General features: G+C 50.6%; 4 protein-coding genes across 4 annotated transcripts; 2 read left to right on the top strand and 2 right to left on the bottom strand.

Annotated features, from left to right (window-relative positions):
* Positions 1–80: 80 nt before the first annotated feature.
* On the bottom strand, positions 81–1,388 carry BKA67DRAFT_527231 (uncharacterized protein; the record flags this gene model as incomplete). Its single annotated transcript, XM_046098830.1, has 1 exon — positions 81–1,388. One exon carries the CDS (start codon positions 1,386–1,388, stop codon positions 81–83), a length of 1,308 nt encoding a protein of 435 aa, XP_045951926.1.
* A 960-nt stretch (positions 1,389–2,348) lies between these two features.
* BKA67DRAFT_112116 (cell surface protein) lies at positions 2,349–3,709 on the top strand. The gene is made up of 3 exons (XM_046094901.1): positions 2,349–2,638; positions 2,806–3,163; positions 3,323–3,709. Exons 1-3 carry the CDS (start codon positions 2,550–2,552, stop codon positions 3,659–3,661), a joined length of 786 nt encoding a protein of 261 aa, XP_045951925.1. The 5' UTR covers positions 2,349–2,549; the 3' UTR covers positions 3,662–3,709.
* Positions 3,710–3,756: 47 nt separating this feature from the next.
* On the bottom strand, positions 3,757–4,598 carry BKA67DRAFT_527293 (Spherulation-specific family 4; the record flags this gene model as incomplete). The annotated part of the gene is made up of 3 exons (XM_046098837.1): positions 3,757–4,077; positions 4,128–4,479; positions 4,537–4,598. The coding sequence occupies 3 exons, from the start codon at positions 4,596–4,598 to the stop codon at positions 3,757–3,759; spliced, it is 735 nt and encodes a 244-aa protein (XP_045951924.1).
* Positions 4,599–6,875: 2,277 nt separating this feature from the next.
* Positions 6,876–15,909, top strand: BKA67DRAFT_669545 (glycosyl transferase; the record flags this gene model as incomplete). Its single annotated transcript, XM_046108660.1, has 2 exons — positions 6,876–7,034; positions 7,111–15,909. 2 exons carry the CDS (start codon positions 6,876–6,878, stop codon positions 15,466–15,468), a joined length of 8,517 nt encoding a protein of 2,838 aa, XP_045951923.1. The 3' UTR covers positions 15,469–15,909.
* Between the last annotated feature and the right edge of the window lie 2,371 nt (positions 15,910–18,280).

Raw genomic sequence — 18,280 nt, 5'->3', positions numbered from 1 at the left:
AAATGCAAGCAGAAGCAAATCAACAATACAAATCTCCAACATTCATCTATTAGACATAGAAGACCTGTGTACATGTTACTTTAAAATGTCGCATTCCTTCTCAGTAGCTCTGGCGTCGTTGTCTGCAAGCGATTGCAAATATCGCGGCAGGCGCTCTCTAGAGTCTCCTTGGTCTCCCATCCCAACTCTGTGCGACTGCGGTCAACATCTGCCACGCTACGCTCGACGTCGCCGGCGCGTTTGTCCACAATCTCGTAGGGAATGGTGCATCCTGACGCCGCCTCCATGGCACGTACCACCTCGAGGACTGTATTGCCCTTGCCGACGCCAAGGTTGTATGTTCGATAGCCACCGCTGATGCGACCACTGCGGCAGGCGGACAGGGCCGATATGTGACCTCGTGCGAGATCTGTCACGTGGATGAAGTCGCGTATGGCGGAACCGTCTATTGTGTCCCAGTCGCCACCAAAGATTTTGACCTGTTCGCGCTGGCTCGTCACAACTTGTGTTACCACGGGGAGCAGGTTAGACGGCAGGCCACGCGGGGCCTCGCCCAATAGCCCCGAGGCGTCGCAGCCAACAGGGTTAAAGTATCGCAGGGCGACGATGTTCCACGAGGGATCAGACAGTACCAGATCGGAGAGGATAGCTTCGCCGAAGAACTTGGAGCGGCCATAGGGGTTAGTGATGGACTTGCATCCAGATTGGGGCAAATCCTCGCAGCGCGCCTGTTCTCGTCCCTCCTCGCATTGCTGGACACAGTTCTCTTCGCGCAGTGGTCCGTTCAAGGATCCGGCGAGCGAGCCGTAGACAGCTGCCGACGAAGAAAATATCACAGTCTTCACCGAGACCTCGTCTAGTAATTCCAAAAAGTCCACCAGTCCGTTGATGTTGTTCTGATAGTATTGCAACGGTTTCCGGATGCTCTCCTCGACCGCCTTGTATGCGGCGAAGTGAATAACGCCGACGATATTAGACCGCTTGATCTGTCCGCCGGGGCTGGTGTAAGAGTGAGAGTCGAAGATGGCTCTCATGGCTGGTGTGTTGCGATAGCTTATAGAATGTAGCTCAATCTTGGGGCATTTTCGGTGAGTGAGCTTCTCATAGTACAGGTCGGCTATCGTTAGGATACCATCTAGGGCGTCTAGGCGGCTATTGCTGTTGTCATCAACGATGATTACGTTGTATCCCTCCTTCATGATCTGTACTGAAGTATGGCTGCCGATAAATCCCAGTCCACCCGTGATCAGGACATACTGGTTCTGCCTCGACGTGAACAAAATGTCATTAATACCGTCGACATCATAAGACCAGTCCGCTTCAGATGCTGGAGTGGAGGGATAGTCGACCGGAGAGCTAGATCTCGGCGAACACTCTAACGATGACATTTGAGAGCTCATCTTTACCACAAAAATAATCGTATAAGAGACCTATAATAAAATCGGACTGGAGATAAAGAGGAATAACGGACCGGTTAGGTACAATTGGGATGGATATGACCAAGGTTTTAACTGTGCGTAATGTGTGTATAATTCAAATATGATCCGCTAAGATCCGGGTAGCTTCTATGTCCACGCAGCAAGATGCGGGACCTGAGGCTTGGAAGAACACCCGAGCCACTGCCGTCCGCGCTGTGACTCTAACTTGCACCTTCACCGGTAGTTTTCGTGAGGGCTCGTGTTTCCAGCTAAGGAAAGACAGAAAAAGAATCAATCAAACGCGGGAGAGATAACTATGGCTTGCACGAGTTGACGAATTTCACCGAAGAACTCCACTCGTCCTTCAGCTTCGTCAACCTTGGCGTCTCGCTCGACGATCCGTACAGGTGTCATCGAACTATCGATGTCCGACACGGAGTGTATGCGGTGTAGTAGTAGTGTAGGCAAAACGGCCTAGGTAGGTATCATTATTTGCGACTCGAAGCATCCACGGTCAGTTGGCAACTGTTGTGGAGACGGGGGAATATCCGTTCTTCGGGCTATCGAAGAAGCATCGCATGAGTTAGGAACAAACAAGCCTGGCAAATGGGTCGGTGTTTTCAATTAGACTGGTAACCAGGATGGTAACCAGGATTTTCCATTATGAGCAAATACTGGGGAGGTGAAAAAGTTTTTGGGGATGCATCAGTGACAGTTCAATATATGCCAAGTATAGCTCAGCTGGAGCTCGTGTGGAAATAGGGAGTTCCAGATCGGGAGTAGGGTGATAAACACCGGGCAAAGCAGAGGGTGTATGCATAGTAAGCGCTTCTGCAGGGGGGCGACGCGCTACTCCAGCAGTGCCGCAGAGGCTTGTGCTGCACTAAATAAGCGAGCTTCCAGCGGAATTTAAGAAGTAGACGATAGGAATCTAGGACAAGTCGGCCTTCGATAAGCACCAAACCTCGTGTCATGGTCAATACACCTACAAAGAGATGGTAATGGGAATTGCATCATCCTTTATGGAACATCTTACTGATTCGAGCTAATTGAACTCTCATTTGTCCAAGTAATTTGGCTGCAGTCTTCCATTTTGATTTCGTACGAACACGATCCACCCCAGCCACAACCATGGTCAAGACTAGCCATAAATCATGGGTGGTTATGCCTCTCTATTACTACCCGCTGACCGAGGATACATGGAAGCCGCTTCACTACGCGTAAGTAACCTCGACTATCTCTCAATCATTTTCGTCGTTGGCATCACCGTCGCGGAGGGGGGTGGCGACGCTCTAGAGCCTTACCTCGCTTGCTCCGACAAAAACAAGACAAATCCAAACCCGGGGAAGTATACATGTGCTTGTTCTGATCGGCTCCGCCTGTACAGTTTCTCCGCTCACCCCGATACCAACTTTCTTGTGATAGTCAATCCGAACAGTGGGCCGGGCGACACGCCGCTGCCTAGTCACGACTATTTGCGCGAGGTACCCAAACTGAATGCCTACCCAAATGTTTACACAGTGGGCTATGTTCGCATAGACTATTGTCGCAAGCCTCTTTGGGAAACTTACGGGGAAATTCGTCGCTACGCAGATTGGCATGCTGCTTACGAGGTTCCAGGCCTCTACGTTCAGGGCATCTTTGTGGACGAGGTGCCCAACCATTTTTCAGCTGAAAGGTTCGAGTATCTGACCGAAGTTCGCTCCTTGATCAAGAATGCGCACGGCCTGCTTGACGACCGGCTTGTACGTGTTGATTCCTTCTTGTCATCTAGACTACGCGTTACCCCGTCTCTACCCACATTCCTTTTTATCCCTTTCTTATCCGCCGCCACCCTCATTTTACGTGCATATATGTTATAGCCTCTAGTTTCTAAAACTGACGGCTCGAATTTGTAATACCAGGTCATCCACAATCCCGGTACCCCTCTGGTCGGCGGTGGAGGTGAGCGTGTGGAGGACCTTGCCTCTTTCGGGAGCCCAGATGTCGTCTGTATCTGCGAGGTCCCCCACAAAGAATATGAAGACGACACCGTTCAAAAGAGGTTGGTCGAGTTTAGCGTCGACTGGTCGCGCTCCATGTACCAGATTTCTGGAATTCCACTTGATCAGATTCATGATGTGGTAAAGGACTTGTGTCAGCGCGGCCAGTATGTCTTCGCAACTGATCTCGTGGATGACTTCTATGAGAGCTTTGGACAGAGTTGGCATAAATTCACCGCCGCAGTGGGCAAATCGTCATAAATAGTTATCATTCTATTTTCAATGGAGTTTGGATGTATTGCAATACAAAGGCTGAAGTTTAACAACAAGGGTATAAATATGTGGTATATATATGGCTATTGATTCGTGGATTTTGTCACATCCACAAAGTTGAACCAGTCAGAGGCAAAAGACTCGTAGAAGCTCTTCTGATTGCCAGTGATAAAAATATGCTCGCCCTTTGCCGCTAGGTCGTTGACGAACATCTTCAAGTCGCTATCACTCATCCAAGGAACCGAATTAATCATGATGCTGTTAAGATGCCGGTGCTCCGAAAGAGCTTCGACCTCCGCACTTTTATTTTGCCAAGCTGTATAGTTGTCCTCAAAAACAACTGTGATGTCGACATAACTATTGTTGTACCGCGAGTCGGGAATAGTTCCAGGATTGTGAATAACCTGTAATTACGGTCAGCAGTAAGTCTTCTAAATGGCGAGTAAGTATATACCCTCCGGTCGCCTAGTAGACCCGTGGCGTTCTTCGCTACTTGATCGATGGTTTCCATGTATGTAACTGCATCGGCGTCGTACTGATGAACAGCTTCATCGAAGAAAATGCCACTCATTCCAAGGGATGAAGAGTTTGCAGACCATCCGGCATAGGTCAATACATCGTCGATTACCTCGGTGATGTTTCTAGTGGCGTATCCTGTCCTAACATATCCCACCGTCTTGACGTTGGCGTACGAGTTGAGCTTTTGTACAGCAGTATAGTAATCGTCACTTGGAAGTGGATTTTCTCCTGGGCCGCTGCTGGGATTGACGATCACCGTGAAGTTGAGCGTGGGGCGCAGTTCAATGCTGAGTAAACATATCAGCATTGTCGTCTAATAATCTAGGGGATTCGAACCATCTTACGCATTGTAAATCGGCATCCACGAGGAATTAGTGGGGTAAATGTATAGCGGCACGAGCAACATGGCTCCGAATTCTGTGGCAGCTTTGGCTTTTCTGGCGAAAACAACCGCGATGGGAACGACGACGATGATGATTATGATGGCGGCCAGCACGCCTATCAATAGCCAAACCCATTTCTTCTGTCGCCAGCCCTTGGGCCACCCCTCTTGAAGATTCATCTCTTTCTGAAACCTTCGCTGCGATCCTGCAGCGTTAATTATTTGCAAGAATACAACTCAAAGATGCAAAGCAACTGGTTATGATTTGGCCCAGGAAGCCGGCGACGATGCAACATGCGAATGCGCAAGTGATCTGAAACGTATTAAGGGTGCAGCTTTTGCTTCTTTGTGTTTGGGTGACAACTCCACAGACGTCGACAAGCGCTGCCAATGTAGAAGCCCTGCACCCAGCTCCCATTAAACGCTGGGACATACCAGAGCCGCTGATGCGTCAGCTAATAGGTGAAATAGGCCAATAGCTTTGGCGGGGCACTTGATGGTGTGAAGCTGTTTATCACAACAACAAAAAGAATTTTGTTGATAGAAAGCCAGTGACTTGGTAAGGTTCCATCCACAGCTTCACTTCACAATAGGGATGGATGATGAAGTGGTAACCGACTGCTCATTAATGACGGTGCCATATGATCCGTACCACAAACGCCATACAAAAAAGGTTCAGCGACGGGTGTGTATAAGGAGGTCTGTGGATACTAGTGCTTAGACAATGCAAGAATTCAATTCTATCCAGGTATCAATCATGTTAACATGCACCTAACCGCATCACTGCTTACTCTAATTTCGAAAGCATAATGTGATTCTGCAGGGCTATTTCCGGATCACGATGTTCTTTCTTTTTCTTTTTGCTTTTTCTTTTCTTTTCTTTCTTTTACCCTCCAGCCGTGCTTCCGTCATCAATGCTCGGAAAGTTATTGAAATCCTTTGCGCCTCACGGTGGCTTATGCCTTTTCGTCACATTCCAGAAATCTTGGCATGCGGCTGTTGCTGATAGTAGGCGCAACAAGACAGGTACCATGCGACGTCGTGCTTGCCAATTAATTTGCCTATTGACCAGTCAGAAACCGGGCTAGATTTAAGCATTCTGCTAATGTGAGCCATCTCAAATAGGGCGCTAGGTTAGGGGGTTGGGAACATGTTGGCGCTGTTTCCATGCAGTCGGATCCGAGCAATCACATATCGAGTAGGGATGATGAGGGTATTTACGTACTACAACCACGCCCTCAAGAGGTGCTCCGCTACGACTACGATGCCAACTGAAGTTCGTTGCAATTGGGCAAGGGGAACTTCTCCTCGTATGTTCGAGTTTCTATACTCTAGCATAGTTCTAACAAGTTGCAGGCTGTCCGGTCGACATCAAGTTCAACATGAATATCTCAGTCCTCGAATGGAAACGAAAGAAAACAAACACCATAATTGTGTGCCATGGGTCGCTATGGATGGGCTAGCATAGCCCCGGAAGGGTTGAGGTCCCCTCCATTAATCCATTACGAGCCGACGTGCACGAAGGCGCCACAAGATTCCAGCGTCACCGTTAGCTCTTCACAGCAAATAAGCAACGCACCAGGTTAGGAAGTTTCGAGCAGCGTGGGATTTTCCCAAGCTTGTCTCAGTGCATACGATCTGTATCGCCAACGCCCTCGGGGGACCCCTACCCTGCTCATGGCAGGCACAGGCACAGGCAAAGGCCTTTTCTCTGTCGCTCTGATGCTCATTCCATGCTCCGATCTCCACTATCGAGTCATCACTCCATAAGTTAGGTCAAAGAATCACTGGTGGGCCAACCGATGCCTTCGCCGCCATGTTCTCGCCCCGGAATCCTTACTTCGCCTGTACTATCGGATTGATGAAGATATCGGCTACTGGGCTACCCGGTCTTTATCCCTACACCTCAATTTAGACCTGGCCAACTGGGCGGTGCACTAAGCGAGCTATACTGACTTATCCTCAAGAGCTGAACCCGATGTGTACAGATCCCTGATCCTCGATGAGAGGCTTCTAATATTGTCTCGAGCATGAGCTGATCGATACGAGAAGGTTCGAGATGCATCGGCGTTCCCCTAAGATCTTCAGATTCGAAGATCGCCGCACTCTGCCATAGAAGAGCTGAACACGATATCCAGCCCTGTGGAGTCGCCTCCTGACAAGCACCCTTTTGCGAATATATGGCTCGTTATACATCGACGGGCTTCCCACCTTTCATTTTGAACATGACCAACCCTATGGGGGATATCTCTATACTTGTGACCATCTTCAGGTTTGATACTCGGCAAGTACGTCTGCAAGATGGGTCTCAGATTTTTGGGTCTGACATCAGTCGGCTGGAATGGCATGACTGGTTCCTGGTGGGAACGGCTTATCGCTGCCTTTCTTTTAGCTACTTTGATTCTCGGTCTTAGTTATTCTTTATACACTCTTTCCAAATATCTTATTAAGCGAGCTAAGGTAAGTTTTCGCAAACCAGACCAGATGGCTCATCATCACGCATCTTGGTTTGAGCTCGTACTGATAGTTCAATCAGAATCACTCAACCACTACCGTCTCACGGCCTGTCGCTCGCTACCTTCACAAGCTACGGCAGCGCTCAAAGCAGTCTGCAGTATCCGTCATTGAAAAGCCTACTGGCGAGGAGTTAAAGACCTTTGGTGTTTTCCTTGGCAGTTTTGCCCAACCGCCAACTCGCGCACAGCAAAGCCTGCTGTCTAAGTGGCACGTACTTGTCGTTGATCCTCTTCAGGATGGAGTTGTGCAGGCGTTACAATCTTACCCAACAACCTCAAGAGAGATTCTCGCGCGCATTGATATTGACAAGGTCGCCGAGTCTACCACCACTAATAGCAGTGCTGCTATCATCCAAAAGTTGGAGATATTGTTGCAAACGATGGACTCTGTTCTAGGTCAGAATGTCTTCACTGGTCTGATTATTACCAACTTCAGGTTGCATTTCAAACCCGCCATCGTTAATGAAGTGTCCCGTCACGCCAGGTTGCTTGGTCGGGAGCTGTGGCTCGAATTGTCTTATCCCGATTATATCTCGGAAGCAGAAGCCAAGGAGATTGATATGAACTATATTCGAGGCTTGATCTACCAGAATGGAACAATGAGACCCGACGGTGACCGACAGAACTACTTTCAGATGGAACAAATGCGAACTGTTATGAGAGCTGCTGCCGCCCAACGCGTGACTCACGGTCCCGCACTGGTCATGATGGAAACCGTTGACGACGATGCTAGCATTCAATACGCTGTGGCTACCCGTACCTATAACTGGTCTACCTTCAATAGCGCACTGTGCTGGATCGGCCACCAGGCAGCTCTTTACGATGCTACGCTTGCGCACTCACATGCTCTTGCCAGCAAACCCCTCGGTGCTTTGATGTGGCTAAAGGATGAAGCGAACATGAAAGCCCACGAGTACTGGCGCAAAAACGACAAGATTGCCACTTCCCCGCAAGGCCACCGAGATATCTACGAGAGCCTCTCTGCATTTATTCCTGATATTCATTCAAGACTACATCTTTTCAAGCCGAATATTACGGAGCGAGATAGCACTGGAAGCTACATCGTCAAGCGCACTCCTCCTAGTTCGTTCCTCGAAATCAACTCTAAGAATCCATCTCCCGTACTTCTTAATGACGAAACAAGCGGTCTTGGTTGTTTCATGCTTGGTCATGATGCAACCTTCTTGGAATTTGATCAGATTCGTCGAGATCAACTCAAACTTAGAGATTTGGATCTCCTGGCAAAGATTGAGGGTAATGAGCTCAAACAGGTTTGCAGACAGATCGAGACCCTTCGTGACGCTGACCGTTTCGCTCCTGGCACTGTTTCTGCTATTAATGAGCTTCTTGATCTTCTTGACAAATCTACCGCCGACCCTGAAAATGCTCCTCTCAAGGTCTTCTCTGGTCTTCATTCCGGCTTTCAAACTAGCTCCGGCGCCCAATACTGGGGCCTATACGATGTGGACCCCGTTACTCAGGGTGTCGTCTTGTTTCTCTCCAACAAGGCGAAGGAACGCGCTGCCACCATCCTGCACACCTTCTTGTCTAGCAAACAGGTTCCTCGCGTAGAATGTTTCGACGCCGAGCGTACCATGGCAATTCGCCTTGGAACCCTCTCCACGGAATGGCTCTTGCCCAAGCGTCTCGTACAAGATGTCCAGCTACTCTCGCCTGCCGAGATGATCCAGTTCTCCATTCGTATCTCTGCAAGGCCGAGGAAATCGGAGTTCTTCAGTTTGGTCGCCAAATGTATGAAGTATCACCTGATTAGTGTGCCGATGCTCACCCAGCAAAGGGCGCTCAACTCGGTCGCTTATCTAAACAACGATGTCACTGCTGAACAGCTCATCACTTCCCGCTTGGAATGGCTCTCTGAGAAACGTTGTTGGGTACCTCAACGCTCCGAAGCCGTTCGCCTGTTCGTGGACATTGATACTCGCCTCTATACCGCTCTTGTGGGCGGCGAGAGCGAAGTATACGCCCGTCTTGGTTATGCCATGCAGCAGTTGGCTGAGGCTGACAAGATCGATGCTGGTGCTGATATTCTTGCTCTATCCATCATTTCTGCATTCCGAAAGTTAGCAATGGACGAGGTTTACCTCGAGACCTTGGATCGAAACCCTTATCCCAACCACGCTGCTGACCAGGCTGCTTGCTTTGCTGAAAACTTCGCTCTCGGTTCTCGTTGTGACTCCTTTTTTGACATGACACCCCGCAACGTCGGAAAGATCGTTGCCAATCGATACAGAGAATACTATATGAAGTATCAGCCTCCGAGACGTACCGAAAACTTTACGGAGTTGCCCACAGCGTATGCGGCCATGCAGTCCGATATTGATCCCACGGGCGGAGAGGAGAAAACGGCTTTCAGCTACCGATTTACTTTCTTTGGTATTTTCGCCATTCCTGCGCTGATTGATGTGATGCTACTTACCACCGTCGGTCGCGGTTTGTACTTGACTACCTTTATGTCCTCGGAGCAAAAGACAATGGCCACTACAGCCCTCATGTGCGCACTTCTGCTGACTGGCGCTTTTGGTCAGTGGATCTGCTCTGGCGGTAGCTACTACTTCTACGCCAATGGTTTCCCCGCCATGAATTTGTTCATTCTCACTCGATTAACTGCCGGTGTCGCTTTGAGCTTACTGGTCGCTGTCGTTGGCTTCGTCGTCATTATCAGCACCCAGACGGCGACAGCTGCTGGGATCTTTCTTTTCTATTTCGTCATGCTTTCCACATACCTTTTGGTTCTCAATGCGCTATCTATCTACCAATTACCAGGATCAGAGTTTCTTTCGGGTAGGACGGTCATCATCACCTGCATTCCCATCCTATTCATCTCGCCTATCGCCAGTATGGCATATGATGACGATATTAGGATTTATTTACCAGTCCTAAGTACGTTCTTGTTGGCTCTTTTGTGGAGAGCACGAGACACAGTTGCTATGTGGAGCTCCTGGTACCTCGCAATTCCTTACACTAAGGACTCTGAGATCATTGAGTGGTATCGCGAGCATGCCTCCGAGGACGAACGTACCCGTGTTGAAGGCTGGGCCAACAATGAGATCATGCCTATTGCGCGTACTGTTGTTCACAATGCTGTGCTCAAGGATGTCAACCGGTGGTTCTTCCAGAAACAAACATCTGACCCTTTCATCAAGAAGCTGTCGGATGGATATGGCTCAACCATGTTCTTGATGCGCTGGTACTGTCGCCACAAGAGATCCTGGATGCCGTTGGCTTACAGCACCACTTGGAACTTGACACTCAAGGCCGGTATGGAGAACATGACCAACATGCAGAAGGGTTTGAAGCTTCACAGCGCCTTCTTGCATTGGAGATCCACTGGAAAAGATATTTGGTCTGGACTTCTTTACTTCGTCGTTGCGCTTCTGGATAAGTGGGCTGCTCTGTTCACTGGAGGTGGCCTCGTGGGTTTGTCAGCTGCGAGCAGCGAAGAGTTCCGTCTCGGAGTCGGGTTTGGTCTTTGCTACTATCTTGTGGGCGCAGTGGCGCTCGACACCGTCTCGCAACCGCTGTGGACAGCCGCTAACGAGAAGATCAACAAGCCTATCACTTCCCTAGAGTCTCTGAAGGAAGCCAACAAAGCAGACAACCTTGCTAGGCGAAGCCTCTACTGGAGATCGCTCTCCAAATTCTTCTTCCTTCACCTTTGGGGAGCTGCAGTTTTTGCTGCACTTATGTGGGCTTTCTCAGCTTACGAGAATGACTCAATCATGTTCCTCTGCTACTTTGGTGCTTACTCTGGTCTCCTATGGTACCAATACAACAAGATTTACTGTGGTTTGAACGGTGCAGCTCCATTAGCTGTTGGTGCGGTCGTTGGTTTTCCAGTCGGCATCGCGCTGCACAAGTGCCTGCCCTACTGGTCCTTTGGTGGTATTGTCTCTCTCGCTATCGCTACTTGGACAGCTGGCTTCTACTCCATGTTCGTCGCCAACATCGGCTTGCCAAACATCATGGTCTGGAAGAGGAAGACAGCTTTCGCTTTAGCTGCATCTGACGAGAAAACACTCATGGCGAAATCTTACTCTGTGAGCACTTTGAAGCCAAGCCCAGATCTTTCCCAGACAACTATGAGCCAACTCTTTGACTGCTTCCGCGCTCTGCCAGTTGAAGATCGTTATACGCTTGATCCTCAAAAGCATCCTGGTAGGCGCATCTTGGAGCTGCTCTCCCACGGAGACAGATTGAGGACGCCTCCCGTTCTAAAGGCCTCATTTCACTCAGCTCAGAAGATACTGGATCTTGCCGCACAGAACTGGCTGTCCGGTGAAATTGTTATTGAGCTTGTCTCTTCTCGTCACAAGTTTGGTGGGGGCATCGAGCTGCGCTCTATCAGCCGCAAGTCTGGCGACACTCTACACCTCATCGTAATCCTTGGTCCCGACCGAGTAATCGACGAATGGGTTCTGAATGTTCAACGCCACTGGAAGATTATCGCCGAGCAAATTGTTCAGTCCTTCTCTGAGCACAAGCTCGCAATGTCCCATGATGACGCAACGCTTGCAGAGCTTCTGGTTGTCGAACACTCCATGCAGGGTGGCCTCTCTGTACCTGAGGGTATCAAACGACAGCTTGAGACTTGTTCATCAGAACGTGTCCGTCTCATGAAAGAAAGCGACAAGACATACCTGTCATACCTCCTCCTAGGCTTGGATTGCGAACAAGAGTGGGAGTCTCTCTCTGAGTCCGTTCGAACCTTCCTCCTCCAGCGCTGCCTCGGCGCCCCGGGTGCTTTGGAAGCTGGTGTGGAGCAGTGGCTTTGCACCAGAATTGGTTCTCAGAACCCTCAGGATGTAGATATCCATATTGCTCGTAACGATCTTGGTGCTGCTCTAACGAAGAGTGTGAAAAAGTATGCGCAGGATCTGGAGGACAAAGGCTTCAATGCGCCTGATGAAAATTCTTACGTTACCGGCAAGGTCGTGCAAGAGCTTTACCCCGTTGACGAGACTCACGAAAAGTACCTCCTCTCCGTGCCCAAGAAGCCAGTGTCCACACTCTTCCGAGGCTTCAACCTCTGCGTCAAGTTCCTGGTCCTTTCATTGACAGCGGATCCTGAGTATCAACGAGAGTTAGACTTTGTTCTACGTAACACCTGGCCTGTTGTTCGCTGGCCCTTGATCTTCTTCTTGACCACCATCTGGTCGTACTGCAAGCTGTTGCAGAACTTTCTGATCCCTTCCGTTTTGTTCTATCGTCACGAACACGTAACTAAACTTCAGAAGCTCATGAGAGGCACTACAACTACTCTTGAGAAGAACAGACTTACTACGGAGAATTTCAACGGCCCAGCAAGCTGGTTCTGGACAACCCTCGATAGCGGTTCTTTGCGACTATTCCAGTATGCTGGCAAACACGACTCTGAGCCCAGCGATCAGAAGGGTCTCATGTCTGTTAACACTTACAACAACCACCTCATCCTCAGCACAAGAGAGGTTTACAGTAAAGGCAAGATCATCAACTCATTCGAGTACGAGTATGAGAACCCTCGATCAAAGCTTCCTATGCAGCGCAAATGTCTCACAGGTGAGCGCCAAGGCGAGCTTGCTCAATATGATCACAGAGGCTATATCACCACAGGCTCAGCCATGAGGGGCAAGAATCGCGTCAACTGGAAGAACTCCTATAGACACAACGCTAAGCACGAAGACGAATTGCTGTGGGCCGAGTACACATTCCCCCACATTACAATCAAGGTTCTTTGGAGTATGCCTCCTCGCAACCCGCAGAAGAGATTGGAGCACTGGATCCCCTTCTCTGCGGTGACGGAAGCGACTTACATCCAGGGTGACAAGACTTGGCATGCCTCATGGGACTTTGAACACAAATTCCATCCTGAGGTATCAGTGACGCTGAATGGCAAGGACGTCGAGACCCCTCTGATGATCAGTGAGGATTGGTTCCATGTCTTGGAGAAGCCCGAGAACTGTAGCTTTTTGAGCGAGAACCCTCTCCTCGAGTTTTCTTCCATCAAATCCAACCCAGTGTCACGACTCATTGGTCTCAATGTTAGGCGTTACCCCATTCCCACGGCCGTGGCTCGTACACAGCTTTGGAAAGCTTGGAAGGACGGCAGGGAAGTCGACGCCATCAGCGCCCGCTGGTTGGACGAGGAGTTGTTACGTGCAGACAAGATTATGCGCCCTTACTGGCGACGACGCGACTTTTGTCGTCTCGAGGCTGCCAAGTCATACGTGGATGCGCAGGCTGATACCATTATGGCCAGAGTTGACATCAATCCTCAGGTCAGTGCATGGATCCACATCGCCTTCAAGATGAGCGATCTGTACACCTTTGGCACTGGTGGAGAGTCATCCATCAACACACGTCATTTGTCTTCGCAACTTCTGGATAGCGAGTATGAGATTCATGTTCTCTGCATGGATACTTCGACCTGGCCCAACGATCCTGGTGGTGTTTCTGCTTGTCGTAGAGACATGGTCAACGATCTAAACACTATCAAGTGGCACGTTCTTGCTGAGTCGGCAAACGATTATGGTGTGCCTCGATTCCAGATCGAACAAAACGTCCAGTCACTGACAATTTTGCCTCTCTGGGGTCTCGATTTCCTGAACCCGATCCACGGCGTCTTGGAAAGCAACCTTGATACTCAGGTCGTCCAGCGAACTCACGACACCCGTACGAAGGACATATTGCAGAACTTCATCCCTATTCTCTCCAGTCTGGTCAAGTGCGCTCGTACCATCAACCTAACCCGGGAGCATGTTGACGAGGCCACCAAGGCTCTGGTCAACCTCAATACCTATTTCGAGACTTCTCGCAACTGGAACGATGTGTGGACTAATCCTGTCGTCAAGGAGAAGTGGCGTGAGCTCTGGTTGAGCGACTGTGACAAGTCCATGAATATCGACAACTGGTGGAATTTCGAGATGCCGACGATCAAACATCTCGACGACGCATTGAACCTATGGTGCCGTTACCTCTTTATATTCTCGCTGCCCGTTCCTGAGCAAATCCCCGATATCTTCCAGGCTTCTCACCACTTTACTGGTGCCACCTATGGTATCGTGTGCAAGGAGAAGCGGGACGTCTCTCTTCACATCTGGGATCACTGTATCAGTTACCGAGAGTTCACCACCTTCATGAGTTCCGCCGTGTCGTATGATTCTCCTTTCGTCAACAGCTCGCTGATCTCTCTGACTCATCTGAGTTGCGTGCTTCTTGAGCACCATGCTGACGTTGTACTTCCTTGCTGCGATTACTTCAACCCCGGCTGGGAAGAGGAGCTCGGAACCGCCGAGGGTGCCATTCAGCACCGCCGTACCTTCGCCCGCAAGATTGACCCCGTCGTCAACGGCATCACTAGCATGGAGAAGTTTGAGCCGACGAAGACGATCAAAACCGACACTCCTACCGTGGTCATGTTGTCCCATGTGCAATATGCCAAGGATATTAAGAACGCCATCATGGCTACCGATTTGATCGTGAACAAGTGGGGCTTCAGAGACTATCAACTGCATATCTACGGTGACCAGGAACGAGCCGCTACCATTGCCACGGAGTGTCAAGAGCTCATCGCCGCCAAGGGTCTCATTGAGCATGTCATCCTCAAGGGCCTTGGTAACCCCTCGGTTGTTCTCCAAGACGCATGGCTCTTCTTGAACTCGTCCATCTCTGAGGGTCTGCCGTTGGCTATGGGTGAGGCAGCCCTGACAGGTGTCCCCGTCGTCTGTACAGATGTCGGTGCCTCGTATTGTGTTGTTACCGACCGCACCACCGGCGACCGCTTCAGCGAGGTCGTGCCGCCCAACGACTCCGAATCTCTGGCGCGCGCCCAGGTCAACATCCTCGCGCTCCTGGGCCGCTGGGCCGAGCACGCCGAGCAGGGCCCCGACGAGGTATGCCCTGTGCTCGAGTATCCCGTGCCTTCGCCCGAGTCGGTCAAGAAGATCTCGGAGCGCATGTACGCCAAGCGGGAGCAGCGCCGCGGCCTCGGCATGCTGGGCCGCCAGAACGTCTTCAACAACTTCTCATCGCACCGCTACCTGCGCGAGCACGAGCAGATGCTGTGGCTCGGCAAGCTGCGCAGCGGCGCCCACCGCGCCCGTGAGAGAAAGAAGCAGGCCGCCATCAGCGGCGCCGATACCCCGCTGTCCGCCAGGTCCAGCCTCTGGTTCTCCAAGGAGGCCAAGTCCCCTTACGCCAACTGGTCGCGCCCCACGTCTCGCCTCACCCCCGAGTCGTGGATCTCCCTCACGAGCGAGGACACCCGTGGCGGAGGCTGGATGTCAGCCTCCGGCAGCACGTATAGTGTGACGCAGTTTTTCGCCAAGGAAAAGCCTCATGGGAAGACGCACCTGTCTGTGTTCGAAGTGCAAGACTTATGATAAGAGTCGCAAATGCAAAAAGTTGTTTGCCTTCTTCGTTTGGTTATAAAGCGCTTGATACATTTACAATTACATTTAGTCATTAATGCCTTAATATTAGGAAAAGTAATACACCTATAAAGACTCATCACTTTCATCATGCTTGGTTATATGCCCTGAGAATCCCAAAACCAGACAGCTAGGGTCGCCTGCTTCTCGAGGAGAAGCGCGACGCCGTTTCATTATTCACGCATGATCGTCGGCAATTTCTTTTTAGTGGTAATTTCCTCCATGCATATCAACTCAAGCTCACCTCCATCACACCCTGTAGGAGTATTGTATCACTCTTGAGTATCAACGTGCGTACATCTATGCTATCTGATACTCAGTACTACCGTGATTACAGGGTCTCGCGGCCACGCTGTGGTAATGGGCTCGAGGTTTGGGGAGGCTGGCAATCTGACGACATATTGCAGTCTAGATGAGTAAGCAGAGGCAAACTTGAATGGGGCCGATCAGCAACAAGCAATGGGTATCAGCGCATCCTCTTGCAGGTTTTACATCAGGACTCTGCGCTACCCGTGCTTGGGCAGTCAGCGGGTTCAAAGACTGCGTATCACGTATGTTGCGGGATCGTGCGCGTCGCCAGAGTTGAGATGGGCAATTCAGTTGTATCCTAGGTTAGTGATATGATCTGGCGAGATGTTCATAGTCTTGCTGTTGCGGCGAAGGTATGGGCATGGTTGGTCACGACTGTCATTCTTCGCACGACAAAATCCTCCACAATTTTCTTCCCGTGGGTCCTTGCTAGTGTTTCTCCGTAAATTACCAGGGACCAACCATATTCTTATTACGTTTGCCAAATAGTAGTATAAACTGCCAAGTCTTGACGGTTTGCTGGGCATGTTGGTCTGTGTTCTCGGACAGTACTATGTCAAGACGTGGCCCACTTACACGGGGCCAAGAGAAAGAGCTGGTTGCACACATACCACTATAATTAGTGGGAAATACCATGCACGACAAGTCGGTATCACCTATTTGCGTTGTGGAGTGCATTTTATTGCATATTGCGGTATTTCATCAAATCAGCAAGCCACTTCGACGAGTGCTGAAGTCTCATGGGGGCAGGCTCGAGCCGAGATCCTTCTCCGTGCGATGCGATGCGATTCTACATGGACTTTAGACTTTGACGCAGCAGCAAAAGTACCGACATTGCTGAATGTTCCAGGTCTCTTAGCTGCTTCGTGAAGGGTATCTACGAGGCTACCGAACCGCTTATCCGCTCACTGTCCAAGTGGTAAGGGGTGCTGTTTGCCGCATAAGCGGGTTCTCGGTTTTGGAGGGCTCGCGTCGAGATTTTTGGCGCGAAGCATATCGATGGCGCGGGTTTCGAGCTGTCACGGTTGCATGGAAAAGAAACAAATCGGCAATGTCGGCACTTTGCACGTGTCCAGTGTCAGCCCGCCCCGGAAGCCGGCTGTGCCCACTTCAGTGATGGCAAGAGTGACGGCAATGCGGGATGTTGTGAAAGTTGTGTCTGCTGAGTTGGCTGGTGAGGAAAGTTAGTCCAGAAAGATTTGGGTTGTGGCTTGAAGATGTAATATAATCATGGTTGCCACGGCTGTCTTATAGTTATATGGTTTGGCGACTTCCCATCGAGGCCGTCGCCAAGACTTGATGACGATTGAATGTGGAACAATTCTGCATGAGGTGATTCTGGGGATAGCGGGTCGAGGGCTGTGAGACGGCGTTATCGGGTGCGGTAATACCTGGGCAGATCAAGATGATATTCCCGTATTTTGGTATCATGATTATATTATTATTATCATTATTAGCATTATCTGCTCAAGACGTCGGCCATACATAGTGGCTGCTTGACACCTCTACACGGGCCCATGGTGTGCCAAGTGAGGCGGACTGAGTCGTGGAGTGTGCAATTCGTGCCGGGGCAGGCAAGACACTGACTTGGGGCGGAATCACGGCATGGAGGGGCCATGGTTCTCCAACTTTAATCGCCCAAGGTTAGCCTCAGCCCTGTGACGCTCTAAATGCCCCCCCAAACTGCTGTATCATACGGGGTGTTTTACGCAATTTGGAGCGCTGACGCGGTCACAATTTCTAGGCACCGTCTGTGCTAAAGGAACTGGTTTGCGGCGCATAAAAGCTCGGGAGCCAATGCTAACTAACCTAGGGGAGATTTTTCACCTAGTCTTGGCTTTCTTGGTATTTAGCACTCCCACGAGGAAAGAAAAGCTATCGGCATCGGGCCCTCCGGATTGACAATGCGGCACTCACACGTCCATCGGCCTTTTGCCTCCCATTCCTGAGCCCTGGGTTCTCGGTCCTGAGTGCTGATGAGCCGAGCGGCGGATGCACTGTCCAGTCTGTCTCGTCGCGAAACGGATACCGGCACCACATGGCCACGATCGAGGTGTGGGCAGGTTTTACATACAGCCATCAGCCATTCATCTGCCAACCCACTTCTGAGTAATGGCGTGCCGAACACCCGCGCTTCTTGGCGCTAATTCCCTCCCCCCAAAGTGCCCAACCAAGTGAGTGCCAGCGCCCCCCCAGCGGCCCCCCCAGTGCGTCCCAAGGTGCCGGACAACCGAATTGTCCCTCGCAAAATACAAAATCCGCCCTTGCCTCAATTCCACGGCCAGGCCAAGCGAGCCATGTTGCAGTTGCAGTTCCGATTGCAGTTCCAATTCCAGTTCCAGTTCCAGTGCCAGTTGCAGTTGCATTTGTTGCAGCACCGGCAAGCGTAAGGCTCTTGCCACAACATTGGCGACGACAATCACCGTCGCAGACCTTCGCCCCTTACTCGATCAAC

The sequence above is a fragment of the Truncatella angustata genome (assembly GCF_020726525.1).
Source record: "Truncatella angustata strain MPI-SDFR-AT-0073 chromosome Unknown BKA67scaffold_11, whole genome shotgun sequence".
Taxonomy (NCBI): Eukaryota; Fungi; Ascomycota; class Sordariomycetes; order Amphisphaeriales; family Sporocadaceae; genus Truncatella; species Truncatella angustata.
Note: the sequence above shows the minus strand (reverse complement) of the source record. Positions and strands in the feature narration are given on the sequence as shown.

Coding starts and splice junctions, on each gene's coding strand:
- BKA67DRAFT_112116 (XM_046094901.1), top strand. CDS start 2,550: ATGGTCAAGACTAGCCATAAATCATGGGTGGTTATGCCTCTCTATTAC. Junction 2,639..2,805: donor TGGAAGCCGCTTCACTACGC/GTAAGTAACCTC, acceptor CCGCCTGTACAG/TTTCTCCGCTCACCCCGATA. Junction 3,164..3,322: donor GCCTGCTTGACGACCGGCTT/GTACGTGTTGAT, acceptor TTGTAATACCAG/GTCATCCACAATCCCGGTAC.